The sequence below is a fragment of the Neodiprion fabricii genome, chromosome 5, assembly GCF_021155785.1.
Source record: "Neodiprion fabricii isolate iyNeoFabr1 chromosome 5, iyNeoFabr1.1, whole genome shotgun sequence".
Classification (NCBI taxonomy): Eukaryota; Metazoa; Arthropoda; class Insecta; order Hymenoptera; family Diprionidae; genus Neodiprion; species Neodiprion fabricii.
The window spans coordinates 26116292-26136627 of NC_060243.1; the positions used below are offsets into that span (position 1 = coordinate 26116292).

Consider the following 20336-nt stretch of genomic DNA (forward strand, 5'->3'; position numbering starts at 1 on the left):
CTGGCGTCAGATGGTGTGGTATTGACATCGATGTAGTTAGCTTGACATGAATTAGGGTATAATTAATTCGCATCAGACAGTGTTGGACGGTCGTGTGATAGTCTTATATTGACATCAGAATTATAGTCCTCGCAAGTCCTCAAAAAAAATTTTCCTTACAGCGAATTCGAACGATTGCAGTAAATACAACCGGTGGTTTCCGTGGACTTGCGTAAATCGGTGATGTACTGGTGCACAGGCCGTGGTCGGCCCGTGTCCTCGGTTTGTTGGTGGTGCTGCAGCAGCAGCAGCGGTTAGAAAGTCCATCGTCGTCGTCGAAGAGAAGGAGGTGGAGGAAGAGGAGGGGGGATTTAGTGGAGCGGGGGGAAGGTGAAGGGGCCCGCTAGGCTAGCGGCCCGTTACCGTTGGGCATCACACTGCTCGCCCAATCACCGAGTAATCAACTTCCTCCGACAGGATCGTCCAAAAAATCATCCTCCGATAATATCACATCCTCGTCATTCCATCGGCACCCTCGTTCGGGGCAACAGTTCGCGGTTTTATCGCACCAACCACCCTATTCAACGTCCCCTAAGGAGGTCAGACCATGGACAAGGATCAGCCAGACTCCCTGGCCACCGTCGCCGTTGGAGGCAAGGAAATACCGCCACCCCATAGCCACTATGCGCCCAGCGAAGTCTACTCCACCACCGAACCACCACCGGTAAGATAAACCAGCACCTTACTGTAATTTCGGGTTATCGGTGACGTTGATGGATGAAGTCGTCTTTTCGTCGAACGGATAGCTCAAGACGTAGTCCTTGCAGTGTTCCTTTGACGGGCTTCTCGTCATCTTACTTCGTTCCTCGTTCATTGTCTCGCATGTCAATTAGCATCATTTCATCTGCGCTTCGTTACCATTTCGAACCACCGAAGGACACGTAGGTTGGATTATCGCAGCTACGCGAATCTAATACCGAGTAGTGGAAAGTGGTCGCGTCTTTATGTCGTTGTTGTCATTCCAATTACCCACATTAGGACCTCGCGCTGTTATGAATAGAAATTGGAGAAATTATATTGTCCCGAATTGACTCGTCGATGTCACGTTTACTGCAGTTATGGTCGTTACGACGGTGTGAGTCTCTTCTTAGTTGATTGTCAAGACCGATTTCACCTCAGGCGATAGTCACGGATATTACGAATTAGAAATCCTGGTGTATAATTATTGGACACTTCTATCTTCAATCTGGTATGCGTGTCGTTCCACTTAAGCTCGGATTTCGATCACGGTTCCAGGTACTGCGGTATCGAAGCGAACGAGGTTTACCATTTGAATCACAACTTGTGCCGGGTGTCATTACGGTAAATGCCGTCCGGAAAGAATACCACGGCGTTATCGTGAACCTTTGGAATATTCCGTGTGCCCAGTCTTTCGACGAAACGATCCATCGATGGACGAAAGTTTGATGCCCGAATTGTAGCCGCAACCGGGCTTCTCGATTTTAATCAAACGGTAGAAATCGTTAAATTCCACTTCTCGTTAGGGTTTCCGAGTTTTCAGTCTTCTCTCACACCGGGTACTTATGCCCCAGTGGTTCGTAATCGGGCTTGCCTCATCGACCCTACTTTCCATCACGTTTTCACGCTGCATCGTGGCCACGACTGAGATCTAGAATAGAGAAAGATTGTCTCAGATCTAACGAAGAGATTGTCACGGCTTACGGCCTCGTTCGGAGAACCGCGATAGACTTATTTGGAAGTCAATCGTGGATTATAACCTGTTATTCAATTATTTTGATGTTCCAACGCGAACATTATGCGAATCGATCTTCATTCCTAGAGAATTTTCGCACATTCGTGACAATAGTTGAATTGTATGTTATATCGTCCGTTTTTATTATTGCTGCTTCAAAACAACACTGATAAATCATTCGTTTATCGTTGGCTTGTACTCTGATACATTTCATCCTTTGGCACTATTCCAACATCCTCCTAAAGTGATTCGAGAAACATTCTGACATATTTCTGTCATCATTGGGGCCTAATGTTTGCGATACCGTTTGGAATTATTCTACAATATCATCGTTTCAATTGTTCGTCGTTTTTTTTTTTGCATCCGTCTCTTCACTAAAAACTGAATATAGCGTGCAAATTTGCGGTCTCTTAATTAAAAGTGTACATAGTGATATAATTTAACTAAAATTAGTCCAATTAATAGACCCAGAAAAATAAATTCCACATTAAAGCATGCAGCTCAAACTTGGGAAGTACCGTAAAATCTCGTCATGCTGCAAATGATCTTTCGCCGTAACGCGTCAATAGTACCAATTTGTCGAAAGTTAAATTTCGAGTTTGCAAAAAGTCCCCGTTTTAGACCCATTAACGCCAACGACAAATGCCCCGAAACAATGGGAGTTGAGGAGGGGGAAGAACGATTCCGTCTGTTTGTACAAACCGTGCATCACCCACAGCATCGTTGTATTCGCCGTAATGCTGAGATAGTATAAAATTTGACCCCGATGTGGACGAGCCGTGCAGATCGTCGGCTGGTAAGAGGAGGACTCTCTGCTAGGAGATAGTAGGTCATCGCCTGCGAGTATATCTCTCTTCCTCTTCTTCGCCATTCGTCCATTAGTTGGCTGGGAATTTTATGCCGTACCCGGCAATGCTCACGTTTCAATTACCGATCCTCCCGCAGCTTGGGCAATAAATCGTAGCTCCGTGGATCGGGAAATGGATAGTTTTGCGGCTTCCGAGCGTGAAATCTTTTCCACTTCTCGTTGGGGCATATTGTTTCCGTCTTCGCGTATCTACTCTCATCACTTTGCCCCCGATTATTGTAACGAAGTGAAATTATCCTCGTTAAATTTTACGTACCTTTCTTTTTCTTTTCTTTTCTTCTTCTTATTTATTTCTCTTTACTCATACTTTCTTTATTTTACTCCGTATACGATTTCTGTAAATTATCCCTACGATTTCCCGATTTACTCACCCATAATATCACAGATCGTTGTTGAGTCGACCGGTTTCATCGATCGTCGATCGTCCTTCGACTTTCGGTTTAACGAACGATTTTCATCCCATGCGTCGAAGAAGCTCTTACGTAGAAAAACACTGAGAGAGAATTTCAAGCTGAGTAAATAACGAGAGATACACGCACATAACGTTTGTCCGCTAACGAGGCGTGTCTGACGTGCTTCTTCCTTGCCGATCAACGGATCTCTTGTAATGACAAATTGTACAACGAGAAATGCTGCTGGGCGAAGCTAAGATACAATTTTTAAGGATCGGTATAGAGTGGAAACACGACGCGAGGTTCACGCTCTTTTACACATCCAGCCTCACAAGATCGTTAACCCTGTTCCATGTTCAACGAATCCAGTCTCTTCTTCATCCTCGCGATATATATCATTATTATTACAGTCATTATTACATCGACCTGCAAAAAACCACATCTATACGCTACATCCAGGAGTGTATCAATTAAAACTAGAATTTCACTGTTAAATTTTGTCCGAAAACGAGGGAAAAAGTTGCGCGAACGAAAGTGAAAACAAAAAACGTTGATTACAAATCGATGATTTTATTCTACCTACGTGATGTATAAATTCGTTCAATTTTTTGTACCTTTCTCCATCTTTCTCTTTAATTTTCCACCGTCATTTACCTCGTCCGATTCTTTCGCGATCGTTGTTAAAAAGAAGAATTTAGGATGTTTCAGCTCTGCAATCCACATGCATTATTTATATACCCGTAAACGGCGGGAATTTACTGCCATTTATAATCCTCACAATACTTGGGGAGGCTGCGTTTAGCGTATTAGCATTTAAACAGCACACTGTGTTGTGTTATTTCTTACGTCTCGTTTCCGCGGGACGTTCGTTGTTTAAACGCTCGCTAACGAGTAAAAATATTATCCTCAAATACCGCCGGCACCTTGTATTCGTTTTACGCGAGACCGCGTCACGCGGATCCTTTTCACGGATCTTTTAAAACTTCTCTGCGAAACACAGAGACGTAACTACACGCGCATGTATTTATTATGTGTGCATAATGCTTTAGCAATTTTGCATTATGTATGTATACAGTGACGCGTTTGCACGCCGTTTGCATGTAATATGTATATCAATGTTCATGTACACGCATCATGTTATTTAAATACACGTTCGAGAACGACGCAGGCTTGTTTTCTGCAGCGGATTCAGCGATTCTCACAAGCTTGTTTTGTTTTTATTTTTCTCTTACCTCATTTTTTCTCTTTCGTCGAGCATTTTATTCATCGATTAAAAGTAAATGTAATATAATTGAAAATTATAACTGTGAAGAATAATCAATCGATAATAAATAACAAATGAATAATGTCCGGAAATTTAATTACAACATTACTGTTATTCGTTATTAAATGCTGTAATCGTATCACACAGCACAGGTTTTAAATTTTCGGGCTTCTTAAAATGTATTTATTCGTTCATTTTTCCTTAACGTATTACGTATATTAAATAAGCTGTAAATAATTGCGATATTATATCTCATATAATCCATACGGTGCAGAATAATGATTATTTGGTCAATTATCCATAAAAATTGAATATCGAAACTTTTGTGAAAATATATATATATATTTTTTTTTACACCTCGCTGTAACAGTTGGGTAATTTTTTTTTTTTTTCTTTGTCACATTTTTGCACAGACACTCCGATATTGAAGAATAATTCTCATTTCCTGTTCCTATTCCTGTTTCAATTTTATTCTGTCTTTTTATCGTTGATTTCTTTCATTGTGCAACGATCTGCTTGATATACCTGTAATACCCGTAACTGCGTGTCCGCTTTTCGCGTTTGTATTACGTAAGGTGGTCATACAAAATCCCGGCACTGCGTATCACCGCGTATTTACTAATAATAATGTTTATTTTGTTCGATCGTTCCTTTTCCTTTCGCCTTTCGTTTTTATTCGAACGACACGAATCGCCGCGTATCTTTCAAATTTTCACCAAATTCCAGCAGCTTTTGCATACATGCGCATCCTCGTAAAGATTTCCATTTTTCGAACGGAAATGAAAAAAAAAAAAATGTCACAGGTTTTTGTATAAAAACATAGAAAAAAACAAAAATAAAATAATTCATTCAAACACGGTACGTATTTCCTTGTCTCGAGTTTCTGGTAAAACGGAGGAACGGCGGCTGCGTCAAAATTTTATTGCGGTTCTTTTTTTTTTTTTTTTCGATAAAAGAACGACGATTCATCGATTTTTAATACTTTTCGTGACATTTTCATACTTGTCGTTTATTGCGCGACGTTTCAGCTGCTTAGATGTGCGGCGTCAATATCGTATCTCCATTTTGAAAAGAAGGATAAATCCGACGTGCAACGGTTTCTCGATCGTCGATCGAATCCGGATAGAGTTATAATATTGGGTATCTCTTTTTCCTTGTTGCGTGTGTAAAGTACAACCGTATATGTGCGAAGAGCCGGAGGCGTTCATTCGATACGATTATATTACGGTATGTAATTTAGTAGCAACCGGAAACTGCTGTGCGGTAGAATATCCACCCGTTCCATCCTGTCCTGCTTCAGCTAATGCGTTAATCGATGATACAGCCTCCGTAATTCCGCTCTTCTCGCGACAATCGTGACGAAAAGAGAGGAAGAATGAAAACGAGTGACAAGAATTTTTATCGACAAAATTTTGATACTTTTTATTGATTTTAATACGAGATAGTCGCACATCGAGTGGTTGTCCAGTTATTATTATATTTTTAAGTTACGAAGCTAAATCTTGAAAAATTATACAAGAATAATAAATATTGAAATGATTAAAAAAAGCTTGGACATTGATGCTTTATTTGAAATAACTTTAAGAAATTAGTAGATTCGTTCGATTTTACTCTACAATGGATCATTAATTTGTTCAGAATACTATCTTCTACAAAGTCCCCGAAGCGGATTTTCTTTTGTTTCGGTAGTTAATTCAATATCGCCACTCATTGATCGTAATAAATATCGACGCAATGTTGTGAAATAAAATCTTCAACGTTGCTAAAACGATGAAAAAAAGGTGTTTCAGCGAGTTTGTAGATGATAGTCATCTGGTTAAAATGAGTCATCGTTAAGTGAAATCGAACCAAAAATTGACTAGATTTTTAACCATACCGAAGCGATTTGACACGAATCGTCGATATCTACTTTGGCAAATCAATAAATATCAGCTGCTTGTGCATCGAATATCTTCTCTAGACGTCTGTGTAATATTGCCTGCCCGATAGCAATTAAATGAACTGAGAAAAGTTGGCTGGATAATATGAATGAAAAAAAAAAAATGCAACCAGGCATCTATATTTATACACATGCCTACGTTCATACAGCGTAATTAATCAAAGCCTGTGAGCTATAATGTTCGTGGAGTGATTACGTGCGAGGAAATTGCGTAACTATTCGACTGTATACCTATTATAATACCTGTTTACGAAATTGCATAATTACGGAGGCAATTCGGCACTGCCGGACGGCTCTTTTGCGTACCTCGTACCGTATTTTCATGCAACTCCACGAACAACGGGGGATCGTTTCCATTCACCACGCGAATCACGGTGTAAAACAATTTCATTATCACAGGAACCGGTGGCTGGTTCTTAAATCACGTCACAGAAAAAAAAGTATCGTCCAAATCCGGCAAATATGTTTATTTAAGTACCTGGACGTTGACGGAAAAATTTAAAGACGGTTTAAATTATATTTTCATGAACGGTACTATGCAAATAACCTTTCGGAACACAAGTCGTCCGTATCAGAATCGTTACTCGCCTGATGAGAAAAAATCTCACGCTTCTACGCAACAGCTGAGCACGAAATTTGAAATATAATAATAAGACAATATTAGGTTAAGTTGAAAAAATGATTGGCGAAACATATTTTTAAATTTTATAATTTAATTACTGAACATTTTTTGCGCAATGAAATATTTAAACAATTTAATTATTTATGAAAATTTGTAAATTCGGTAGACTCATTGAACGAAGAATAAAGTTTAGAAAATTGCACGTCTCCGTGAAGGAAATCAAAATTCTAATTTCTCTAAAATGTCTTTTCAAAATTTGCTCTCTGCATGCGTCAACAACTCAAAAACGGTGAATGAGTTTCTATTAATTAATAAATTAACGGTTGATCAGCTCGAGGCCAATGCTTAATACGGTCAATGACTAATAGTGACATCTCGATGTCCTCTGGGAGCGATGTAAAAGCATTACATATATACATACATACATATATATATGTATACATTTGTGCACACGTCTAGATGTATAGCTGAAAAGCGAATAATCAGTGAACTCTAACTCTGCGCGAAGGTTATTTCATTCCGCTAATTTTTTTGAGCATTGAACTATATACAGAGTGAATTGTTAACGAACGAATGATTTAACGCGCCAGCGCCAAAGTTCGAGAGCAAGAGCATTTGTTTCATCAGGGCGACCAACATTTTTGAGGTTACATACATGGCGGCGATCTGTCATTTGAATTTAGGAATGTTGGTCGCCCTGATGAAACAAATGCTCTTGCCTTCGAATTTTAGCGCATGCGCGTTAAACCATTCGGTCGTTAGCAGTTCACTCTGTATATATATTATATACATATACATATATAATAAATATACAGAAGCTAGCTGAGAATTTTTTAGAGTTTAATCAGTCCGTTTTCCCAACTATACACGCGCAGTAATATACTGTTAAGAAAATATCCGATATTTTCCCACATTTCGCATACATTATTCAATCACAGCTTTTATTTCATCACTTGTAACATAATTTACAACTAGATAATGTATTATAAGGATCCCACACTGCAGAGCTTCGAAGGCCTCGGCTCAGTTGTTTACTAACCGTGACAACAAGTCAGTCCTGTCATGGCAGGCAGAACAATAAAATATATCCTTGTTTGCCGGTGTTCCGAGTGTCTCGACGCAGCTGATTTATTCGTGTACCATTTTTGCCACTTTTCCCTGTCGTTGTCTTTTTTTTTTTTATCATCGTCTTATTTTCAAATTCTCTGTTTCGATCATTGTTTCCACAAATTCCAATAACGAGCTGTACCAAAATTGTTCAAATTTTCGAATGTTCGTTCCCCCCCCCCCCCGTTTGGTCGCGTGATTTTATTTTCAGAGCTTTTGCAGGTTCTCGATTCCGATACTCCAAAATCGTAGAATAATCGTGCTTTGTTGACGCGTTCTTTCCTACACCTCAAACTTTCCCAACCCTAACAATTATTTAAAAATCATTCTGACGCCGAAAAATGTTTTTTACTCGCAGGCTTACATGAGGCCAGGAACGAAAAGCTCAGCGGTTCAAATCGCTCGTATCGCAGCCGTAACTTTGATCGCGATGTCCGTTGTTTTGGGCTGCTTTATTTTGGCATCATCCTACGTTCAGGCGCGCGCTTCTTGCACCCCGGAAGCCATCGCAGCTCTTCAGGCTGAAATGAAGCTGCAGCAGCATCAGCAGGATGCCTCTCAGTCCCAGGGAGAATACATCAAGCATATTCAGCCGGAAGCTCTGGTGCAGGTACGTCGAACATTCTTTATTTTTATCCATATGAAATGCAGAATCTATCGAAAACGATGATGAAAAGGCTTCGTTACTCTTGTTATTATTTGAGGATTCGTCGGTTGGATAATGACAAGCCGTATTTATATCGCCAATTAATTCTTATAATTTATTTGCAAACTTTAATGATGTAAGAGGAATCGTTATGGATATACAGGAAATTTATGGGAGGAAAATTGAACTGAATACGATGTGTAGATTTTTTTTTTCTTCGTCATGTCTATTCGATGCTAAGGAAAGAAAAATGATCATTTGTTACTATTATACTGCTGATGATATTAATCAATGGTCAAATTGTTTCAAATTTTTGTTCGCTTTTTCCTGTTTGGATCAGGAACATTCAACGAATGGATCCCATTTCTTCAAAGTATCATGTTTTAAACGCTGGAAAATTCTTTCAGCACGTAAGTTATTCCAGCTATTGTATGAATAATTGCCGGATGCAATTGTCTCTGCGTTGCTACATGCCCAAGGTTTGAAAGTAGAAAGCTTAGAAAAAGAAATCTTATTTACAACTGAACTTGCTGTACGTACAGGTATACAATGAAAAGATTTTTAGTAAAAATACACTAAAAAGTTACGAATATTTTTGAAAAAAATAGTTCAATTTCTGTAAAAAATTACAATTTTAGTTATTCATAAAACACAGAATTTTTTTATACATAAAAGCCCGAAGCAGAATAGTGCTAAATTCAATTTAAATTTTGCCTAATGTCATTTAGTATAGATGTCTCTCTAATTATACTAATTAGCTTCAGCTAAACGGGATGTTTTTAGCCATAAGAGATTCGATATTGACAGTATGAACTTATCAACAATCTGCGTACGTCAGTAATACAAAGTTTCGGTATTCTCGGTTTTAGCGATTACTTTTAGCAGCTTTAGATCTGCGTGTGCATTTCGCGTCTGAGATTTTTCACTCGCGATTTCTGTTACATTAGAAATTAGTATTAATTCGCTGATAATGATATGAAGAATCTACACGTATTATAACGCCATTAGTACATATTTAGCCAGGCCTAATCAGTTCTCAAACTCTGAAAGTATATTTCGCGTACGGAGATGAACAAACAGACGTCATTATTAGCAGGAAGTTGACCTAGAGGTTCGATAATAACTCACGTTACACACAGCATTCGACTCTCGTGAAGAAAAATTCATTCGTTCGCCATTCCCTTTATTCCGTCTTACAATTGATTCGATGATTAATTGATTATGTAATTTCTTGGTGTGATTTTGTTTCTTTCATTTTTTTTATAAAAAGTTCGAATCCTTTCAGAATTTTCACGCAAAATAAATATTATCATTCTCACCCACGACTAATTCACAGGGTTTAGTTAAAGGAATGCTAAAAATACACGTGATCGTTGTGATCGGTAATGATCGCAGATTCATAAACCTAGATCAGACAAGGCGGTACCAGGTTGTGCTCAAGGTGAGCAGGCGCGACACGAGGTTACGTAATTCGAAATGCATGTAAGAAGTAGACACTATACTTTATTCTATGTTACACCTACACACACACTATTCATGCACATCGTTATTATCTAAACCTATTTGCGAAACGGTGTGATTATTCCTGTTTCCGATGAATTATTGCGATCGAGAGATAGATGAAGAGAGAGAGAGAGCGGAGAGGAATCATCGTTATTTAAATAACTAGGGAATCGATGTACTAAAAAATAACTATAAATCATTAAACATCGACGAAGTTAAATACCTGTCAACTGCAATTTAATCCATTGAGTACGACTGACTAGTAATTGATCAACTAAATTTGTACCTTCGTTGTATTTAAGTAACGAATGAACTGAATAATTGGATACGAAAATTAGTGAATAACCAAAATGTGTCGCTTCCATACACATTGACAATAACTGATTGGGGTGAATTTCGACGATATCGAACAACTGAATGCGATACAAATGACGGAATAACCGAAGCGTTAGAATAAAGCGAAAGACATACCGAAAAAAAAAATCCCATAAACTATTCAATGTTTTGTAAAATTAAATATAGGTAGTACATGAGTACTAAAATACTATAAAAAGATAAGAAGCCAAGCAAATTTAACCGAATGACTGAGCAATTTATTGACTATTCCAGCGAAGTAACTAATCAATTGACTACAACTACTAGTAACTTAGAACACTCGATGAGAAGATGAATATTTAATTTGCTATAATATGTGGTTATTTTATACGTATACATACCGCGCGTGAGATTCGTAATTACTTTCAAACGTCACCACAGGTTGTACTTTCTAATCCGTTGTGCACAGTCATGGTTTATTATTTTTACGAAAATTAACAGACAGTTGAGCGGTCGTTGACATTTCATTCTGCAAAACTAATACAAGAACGTTGTTGTCTGTTTATAATTACTGTTATCTCGCAACGTTTTAGCTTTGCTTTAATTTTAACGTTTTCACATTGCATCTCACGATCATTCTGTAATCATTGTCTGAATTGCTGATAGTTGTACGGTATAAAATTGAATAAGCGTAGATTCGAACTTCTTCAGGAGAAGATTTTCATCCCAGCGACGTCACGCCAATTGCAGCGTTATTTACCAACCGAGAAACGAAACACTGCATCGGACTTCCGGTATTATGCCGCTTGTCAAACAGGAAACAGTTTTCTCTTTAGGTTAACCCGCTTTTCGCGTTTGTCTATGACAAATTTCACCTGCAGCGTGTGTTAAGTTGACTGAAAGACCGTTCAACGCGTTTAATATAGATGTAATTGGTGAATTGTAACGCAGGATCTCATTTTGAGAATAAATTTTGAAAAATTCACAAGATATTGATAAAATTTAAGAGACTCGAATTTCTAGTCAAATTGGAAGCTATTCCTCCATTTCAAAGGTATCAGAATTTCGGAGAAGTTTTCGCAATGTTTTCAAATTTTCTATATTGGCATTAAAATACTATTATTTTTTATCGGAGAATTTTACCACTACTTTTTTTTTAATCATTGTATTTTTATTAATTTTATTACGAGGTTGCCGTATATCGAATACTTATCGAATTATTGTGCTCGCAACTTACGAAGACTTTTCAAAAAATACAAGCATTAAAAATAATGAAATTACAAATAGAAGATTAAAAATTATCTTATATTATCCATGCTTCATTTTGAATCACTGTAAAATCGTAAAAATTGTACAGATTCATTCGATAATACTCAACGATAGCTAATTTTATTCAGAAGACTATATTTTCTACAAAAACCGCGGCAAAAAATTTCCTTTTATTTCAGTAGTCAATTAAATACTGCGAATCGTTGATCATAATCAATATCGGTGAAATATTGTAAAATGGAATATTCCACGATGCTAACATGGGAAAAAAATTATTTCAATGAATTTGCAGAAAACAGTCCACTGAATAAAATGACTCACCGAGAAGAGAAATCGAACTAACCTAATATATTTTAAACTATTTTAAAGCATTTTGAAACGAATCATTGATATCTAGCTTTTGCTTTTACCTCTAGTAATCTATACTCTCGGTATTGTCCGAGAAATATTTGAATTTTCGACAAGTATTTATTTATTAAATATTCGATGTACACTTTGGGTCAGTGATACCGAGATTTCTAAGTTCTTGGACAAGTCGGTTAGGTTGGCAATGCTGAATTTGCCCGCAGCGCCATCGTAAACATAACATAACCTTTGACCGTCGAATTTTTTATTTTTGGGTTAGATTCGACGGTCATAGGTTACGTTACGTTCACAAAGATTGAGCTTGTTTCGCGACCGGCCGTCGGTGGCGCTGCAGGCAGATGCGGCATTGCCAACCTAACCGACTTGTCCAAAAAACAAGTCGTCTCGGAATCAATGACCCCGAATGTACGACTATCTGGCAATAAAATAGATAAAAAGTATGAATCTTTGGCAAACCAGCCGGCTTGGTTAACCTCCTTGAGATCCTGTTCAGAGATGAATTGAGAACTCTGATGGATGCAAGGGGAGCGATACAGTTAGGCTGTAAGGCTAGGAGAGAAAACTTAATAAACCGTTCACTTCTCGGAGCTATGCCGTGAGTATAACCTACTTTTGCACGACGATCTCCGCGAGTCCATCCTCGGCTCATCGTGTCTAATGGAAGAAGCAGTAGCGTCATCTCCGAGGAGATCGTGCACCGCGAAATGTCGAGAGAGTTTAAACTTTCCACCCACACACATCGGTACTGTATCATATTATTCTTGAAGAATTATCGCGTGTATACGTGCGATTTCACGCTCACGTACCTCTTCTAGATTCTTCCTCTTCTCCGTAGTATTCTTATTCTTTTACTCTCGCCAATAAGGAGCGCACTTAAACCTCCTTTACATAATTTCTTTTTACCGCCGCGAGATTTTCACCACCGAGTGAAACTTTCCACGATTCAATATTATTCGTTGTTTGCCTTTTGTCTTTCGTTGTTTATTTATATTGTATATATTCTTTTTCTGCACAAATATCTGCTATGCGGTTTCTACAATATGTACGTTCGGTTCTATCACGATTTAGAAAGTCCTGTGCGATTTATGTTGTTACCAACGAATCGTAATATCGTTATCCTGATTGTTAGAAATTCAACAGAGCTGTTAATAAGTGGCCGTGTTTTTTTTTTGTCCTTCCGAGTTTCGAAATCGCTAGTTTTTTTTTTTTATCTCATCAGTTTTCTTCGCGTCAAACCGGTAAGCTGGTTTTTTTATTTCTTGTTCAAATTCACCTCGTTGAAAAATTGTTATAATTTATCACGATTCAATTTGTTTCCACTGTTTTCCAACTTGAGATATGCATCCGGTTTCATGAACCTATCCAAGAAGTATCAAAATTCAAATCGGTCATCGTCCTAAATTACATAACAATTTTATTTATTTCTCATCGAATCCCCTTTTCTTCGCTGCGATTTTTTATTGCAATTTTACAACTGCACGCAGCTACGCGTTCGTGCGTAATAGCTGGATGAAGAAACACCGCCCGAAGGCTTCTCAAGTCGGAGATTTGTGAAACTGCAGTGCGTGTAAAGCGAGTAAAACGTTTCAAAGTTTCACTGTGCAAAACGACGACAACCTGTATACGCTAAATCACAGTATAATACGCGATACAGCTGCTAATGGTAGTTATTCAGCAAATAGAATTATACTGCATGCTGCAATGCGGCGGTGTAAAAGGAGGCGGAAACTGCGGAAGTATCGGGTACCTTATACTTCGTGGCGTACAACTTTCTTTAGAAATTCATACCGTAATGCGTGCGGTACAAGAACGGCGAGACATGTACATCGTAAATAAAACCCCAGAGACGTGTATAAATGTGCGTGTGTGAATCGATATAATTCGATCACTTGTTGCAGTATAAGGTTTCAAATTTTAGTACACGATCAAGAATCTTGGCAATGATTATACCTTAGATATTTGAAAAAGCTCAAATATTTCAGAAATAAACGCATCAACAGAATTATTATTCAGACGTCGGGATTGGAATTTATATCAATTAAGTTGATGAAATTTTGGTAAAATTATTGTCTGCAGGTTTTTTGTTGTGCGAAAAAAAAATTATATAATCGGATTCAATTAGATTTAATTACAGCACGAAATTTAACCGAGTTACATGTATACAACGGCATAAGCGGTAACGATATTACTGCTAACGATAATGACAAAAATCAGTCGAGTCGGTCGCGTATTACACTTTATACACATGCCGGTTTGAACAATGTAACGATTTTTGTATAATTGCATAACAAGAGGCGTACTCTACGAGTGAAATAGGAAAACCGGTATACCGCAGAGATAACCGTGCGTAACTTTGGGAATATCTCATACAGACAGAGACCTATACCTGATACATACCGTACGTATAACGAGATGCAGAGATGGTTATAAAGTCGGGGATCGAAGTAACAAACGCACGAGGTCAGTGACTGCGGTACCACAAGAGTCGGAGAGGCCAGGCTAACTGGAAAGTTGTCACTCATACCGATTCCCCGAGGAACATTCTCGTACTCGTCGGCGTTACACGACGTGTAAAATCGCACACTGACGTCTCCGTACACACAGAAGCCTCGTAAAAAGAACGCCTTTCTCGCGACGCTCGCGTGACGCAACGGACTCTAATTACCTCCTCCTGCACAGCAGCGGCTCGTCAGATTATTGCGATAATAACAATGAACATAGGTGTATATGTATATATAAGGCATGACGGAGGGGAAGCAATCGGACAACAACGAAGACGGTGACGGCGACTTAAATAGCGGTAATGCCCATGACGATGTCGGCGGTGGATGTCGAAACACTTCGATCCTTCGATCCTGGGACGATCCGAGGTGCAGCAACCTCTGCCGGAAGTCGCGAGCATGTTATATTGCACATCGTATAAGCCGCAATCTGATTGTCATGTGGAAAAACTCCGGTTAGTCATACCTGGGTCATTACATTCGTTCTTTGGTGTAATCACGTCGCATTTGAGGTAAACGTCCGGGACTTGTGCCGCTTGCATTCAAACCTACGTATAAATATACCTTTTTTCATGGCGGAACATCGGCTTTGCCTAGATTGAGTGAAAGCGGGCGAAGAGTTGTTGCTCGTGTCGTTGATGGGATAAAGATTTCTCGGAATCAATTTTCGACACTTGTAGATACATTGTCACTTTGGGTCAACTTTAGAAAGCAATTATAGCAATATACTGGCGCTCCAATGAATCGTTGCTAATGCAGGGTTCTCTTTAAATGGTTTTTCAGGACCATGTCGATCCGACTGATTCCCTGCAGGTCTTGACTAATTCGGTTGAAACCGAAAAAGAAGTCCAGCCTGACACCAAAGACATGAAGGTCCAGAAGGACGAAAGCAGCAAAACTGCTGAGAGCAATGACAGTAACGATACAGAGGAGGAGGACGACTACGATGACGACGAGTTCCCACCTGTTCACATCAAGCTTCCACTTCAGTTGGATCTCGACGATATTGCAGGGGTAAGGAAAATGTTCCTAATTTTTGTCAGCTTTGCTAGTGTAGCGAAAATGAGGATCGAGGTTACTCTAGCAGAAGACTCGATTCAAGTCCAATTTCAATGAGAAATAACTGAGAATCAGTGAATTAGGCCAAAAATGTAAATTTTGACAAACGGTAGAAAAGGTTGGCCTAATTTAGGTGAACGGCATATTTCAAAAGTCCTTAGGTGACCTCTTATCGTTAGCACCAATCTTGCAGACATTAGAACTTTCTCCCGAGTCCTGTTTTCTCCTTTTCTCATTCCGCGGGTAATTCCTTTTCGGCTTTGTAATTACATTCTCACGTATCTTAAATTTTACAGACTCTGATGCAGCAGGTACGTAGCCGCGTTTCTTGCGTCGTTGAGCGAAAGAGAGCAGGCGAATTGACCGACGGATCGAACGACAACAGCATCGACAACAGTACCGATCCTCAACGCTTCCAGAAGCTCCTTGGAGAACGCATCGCCATATTCTGCGAGTCTGGAAACCCCCAACAAGAGTAAGAACGACTTTAATTTGTTTTTTATCCGAGCAAAAACTATCTGAGCCTTTACCACTCCCGTTTCACCGTTTCTCGGCCGATTTAACGAACGCAAAAACCGTCATTGATTCCAGAGCTCAGGACCAAGATATGATGACGCCGATAATAGTGCCTCTCGGTACCGTCCAGATCCCAATCCACCCACAGGACTCCAACGCCTTCAACCAGTTCCAAATCCACTCCCAGTACCAGGTCCCAGACATGCAGCAATTGCCCTTGAGCAATCCTAGGGGACTGAACCACATTCCTCCCGGTCTTCTACCACCCGCCTTCCGAGGTCTTCCTCAACTCACCGTTGACATGAGGCCCCCGCGCATGGAACCCCTGCGACCGTTGATGGGCCCCCAGAGACCGATGATGGGACCACAGCCGCCCATGATGGGCCCCCAGGTGAGCGTGGTTTCTTGACTCGAAATTTCGAATGAGAAGTTCTAACCGGAAGCAAGACTTGAACTTAACCACTTTTTCACTATTTCGCGAATAGCCTCGTTTCTATTGATGAAATTGTAACTACCGTCATTTTTATTCCAGGTTGAAATGCGTCAAATCCCAATCGAACTGCGCCACTTCCCGATGGATCCGATGCGCGGAATGCGTCCCCCGATGCCGCCGCAGCCACATGAGGAACAGCAGCCACCGATGATGCCCTCCCAGCCCCGTCCGATTCCAGTAATCCACCCCGAACACATGCAGATGTCACGTATGGTGCCACCGCAGCCCGAATCCTCGAACAACCACTTCGCCGAACAGGAACAGCAGAGGCCAATGATGACGCCAATGATGCCACCACAGGAATCCAGGTCACCGATGATGCCGCCCGCTAATCCTGACTCCGAACGCTCTTCCTCACCCTTCCAGGGAATACCCATTGAGATCAGGAGAATCATCCAGCAGGTTCCGCTCGAGATCAAGAACATCATTCAGCACATCACAAGCGACTCGAGACCGTTCCCGGTACCAGAAGGACAGCGAAGAGAGGTGAGGAATGATTGTGAAATTCGATATTTTTGTTAGCTTGGTTTACATTTATTGAGTACCCTAGTTGTACAATGAGTGTCTAAAATCAACGAATATTACACGAGCTGTTTGTTGTTGATGTTTTATCACGAGACTCGGATATGAGCGACACTGTGTTTTATTTCTTATGATGAGAAATTTCTCAGTGTCAAATGTAGATTCTAGATGACTCGAAATGCTTAACATTTCCCCTTTGCTTCTTAGGTTGTCCAGGAATTCAAACCATTCCCGGATGGCGCTCGGCCAATTCCTCTTGGACCATTCCCGCTTCCAATTGAGGTCAGGAACCTTCTTGAGCACGGTAACATCGAGGGTCGTCAAGAGCAGCAAACGGACAGCAGCGAGGAACAACAGCAGGATGCCAAACCTTTCCCAGGACCGGAAGATCAGGGCGAGGAAGCCGAAAGAAACTTCCCGGTACCCGTCGAAGTCCGCAATTTAATTCACCAGGTATAATGCTACTGTCAATTGCCTGAGAAATTGCCATCACTCCTCCCGTAGATGCCGAATAGCAGAAAGTCCGAATAGGGTTATTGCTTTTTATTAAAAATTGATTGTTCAGTTGAAAAGAAAATGGCTTTGCTGTTTCTTATTTATTTATTTGCTTATACATTCTAACAAATTCCGAGAAATCTTGTGTTCAGCTAACGCCAGAACCGTAATAAAATGTAAAACCTGTACCTGCAAAAACGTCGATTTCACGGATATATGCTGAGACACAGCAGTGACGCAATGAGAAGCAAGTGCAAGGAAACTTCCTTACGCGAGTCACGGTATAGAGTTGTTTTACGCCTATAATTGTTTGAAAACAAGCCATCTAGAGACGTGAAATTCTTGTCGGGCCTGAGGGCTTTCAAAGAACCCGGGGAAAGTACGACGCTACGGTACTTAACACATATGTATTTGAAAATCAACTTATCGTGGAGGAACAAATATACCTAAGCACATGACTCGCACGACGTAACGAACCGAGGCCAATGGCCACCGTTCTCCGCGCCGCGGTCCACCTCGCGACTTCGACACCTTCTTTCTCGGCCCGAGCGTTTACTATCCGAGAATTTAAGGCATCGGGACTGTCCTACTCCGTGAGGAAACGAAAAAAGCTACGCAGCGTCTATTTGAACGAGGCAGCAACATCACGATACGCGCACGAATTTTCCCGCCACAGAGTCGTTGCCGCCGCGCATTTAGAAATAGAGTCAACTCGCACCGCCAAGCGGGGTTCGATAACTGGCCTATTTTCGACAAATGACCCGCGTCGCACTCGGGTTGAATCACCCGAGGACCACTTTCACTCGAGGTAGCGTGGCCGAGCGGTCTAAGGCGCTGGTTTAAGGCACCAGTCTCTTCGGAGGCGTGGGTTCGAATCCCACCGCTGCCAAATTTTTTTTCTCCCCCCCTTAACCTTTCGTCACCCGTTGTCGCTCAACTTTCCGCGCATTTCGGTTCGCAGGTCGTCGAAGGTCGAGCTTTCCCCGTTCCACGGTTTCCCCTTCCTTTGAAGCCCGTCGAATCTTTGGAAATTCCGGTCGAGGCACGCACCGAAGTCTCTGACGATCAGGCGACAGAACCAATGAGGGACGAGGAACAGCGAGGCCGACAGGAAAGCCTCGATCTCCAAGCGCACCAATCCCAACAGGAACAGGACATGGAAAATCGTCCACATTGTTAGTACCATTTTATTTTTTTCAATAATTATAAGATATGAGAGAGTATTTTCTCCATACCCAAAGCAAATTTATTGCTTATCTTTATTTCCTTCGAATTCCTTGATTCGTTTTGATAATCGTCTTCCTCTTCCAGACGTTCAGCCACGTTCGGTTCGCTCGATTCCAGAACCGTTCGCCCACCGTCGTGAGAAGCGCGTACGTCGCTGCGCTTGCAACTGCGCTTGTTAAATTTGCAGATGCTTTCGAAAAAGCTCCGTTATTTCCGGTCAAAGGATCGGCATCAAAGAAGAACACGATTCAAGGTAACGACGGTTGGCGCCTCACGCACATTGTGAAAACGAGATTGATTACAAATTTTGATATTTCCGACTAGATAACGGTCACTATTATCATTTGTGTAACGAAATTGTATCGAAATTATCAATTCTTTATCACACCTAGCGCAGAATAAATGGTGAGGATTGCAGTTATGAATATATATATATACATTTTTTTTAATCACCGTTTAATCAACGTACGTTGAACGAGCCTGGATTTAATCAATTCTGATGCCGATTGGTTAATTTTTTTTCGAACGATCTTTCGATGTCAATAAGATTAACATCAAGAAATAAAATAAGTAAAAAAGTGTAATAGAATTACACACAAATTTTTACGATAAAATAATTATCGATACAAAGTGTGGTGATCGTAAAAATATCTTCGCCATACGAGAAAAAAAAGAAAAGAAAAACGTGGATACAAAGTGATACTTTAAATAATTTTTGTACAGTTGAAGAGAAGAATTGTAAGAAAAGAGAGAAAAAAAAATAAACTCCGAGAAAAAAGAACGATATATATATATGTATACCTTACGCCGATATATACATATTGCATATAATTATTATAAAGCATTATTTTGAATGATTCGCTAAATTTGCTTCCTAGATTTTACCCATGAAATGTGTATGAACACGCGTGTATAAAAGGTGTATGTGTCTTTCAAATCGGCGCTTTGTGCTTTTTTTTTTTTGTTTGTTTTTTTCCCCAATATTTTTCGTGTTATTAATGTCGAATAGATGCTATTCCGTTAACTTAAACCATACGTAATATACGTTTCAACGACATATTATAAAAAATGAAAGAATAAAGACAACTATTATATATATATATATACGTAGATAAAACTGGTGCCTAAAGGATAACGACATCATGCGGTCTTTACCGCATTTACTGCAGCGTGTATATTTTTTTTTTCTTGATTATACATATACAATATGCATAACGGATATGTTATATTTTAAGGAATAATGGACACTTTACTTATCTGTATTATTATAATTTTTTTTTTTTTTCCCAAGAAAATAAAACACGTAATTGGTTTAATATTTTTCCTTTTTCCTCTCGTTGTTAACGGTAATTGTATCGTTTCAATTTAACTCTAAACTTATTTGATTATAATCGAAACATCCGTACTCTGTTTATAACAGAACTGTATGTAATACGCATCGAGACGAATAACGCGTACAGTGATAATTTTGCAACTACATACAAGATTTACAGTTTAGCT

The 20336-nt window shown here is 39.8% G+C and overlaps 1 protein-coding gene and 1 non-coding gene across 2 annotated transcripts; both read left to right on the forward strand.

Annotated features, from left to right (window-relative positions):
• Positions 1 to 406: 406 nt before the first annotated feature.
• On the forward strand, positions 407 to 20152 carry LOC124183230 (bromodomain-containing protein 4). Its single transcript, XM_046571435.1, has 9 exons — positions 407 to 703; positions 8283 to 8534; positions 15308 to 15538; positions 15880 to 16058; positions 16175 to 16490; positions 16632 to 17078; positions 17322 to 17567; positions 18571 to 18784; positions 18921 to 20152. The coding sequence occupies exons 1-9, from the start codon at positions 587 to 589 to the stop codon at positions 19013 to 19015; spliced, it is 2097 nt and encodes a 698-aa protein (XP_046427391.1). The 5' UTR covers positions 407 to 586; the 3' UTR covers positions 19016 to 20152.
• Trnal-aag lies at positions 18417 to 18498 on the forward strand. Its single transcript has one exon. It is a non-coding gene; the product is annotated as a tRNA-Leu (tRNA).
• Positions 20153 to 20336: the final 184 nt, after the last annotated feature.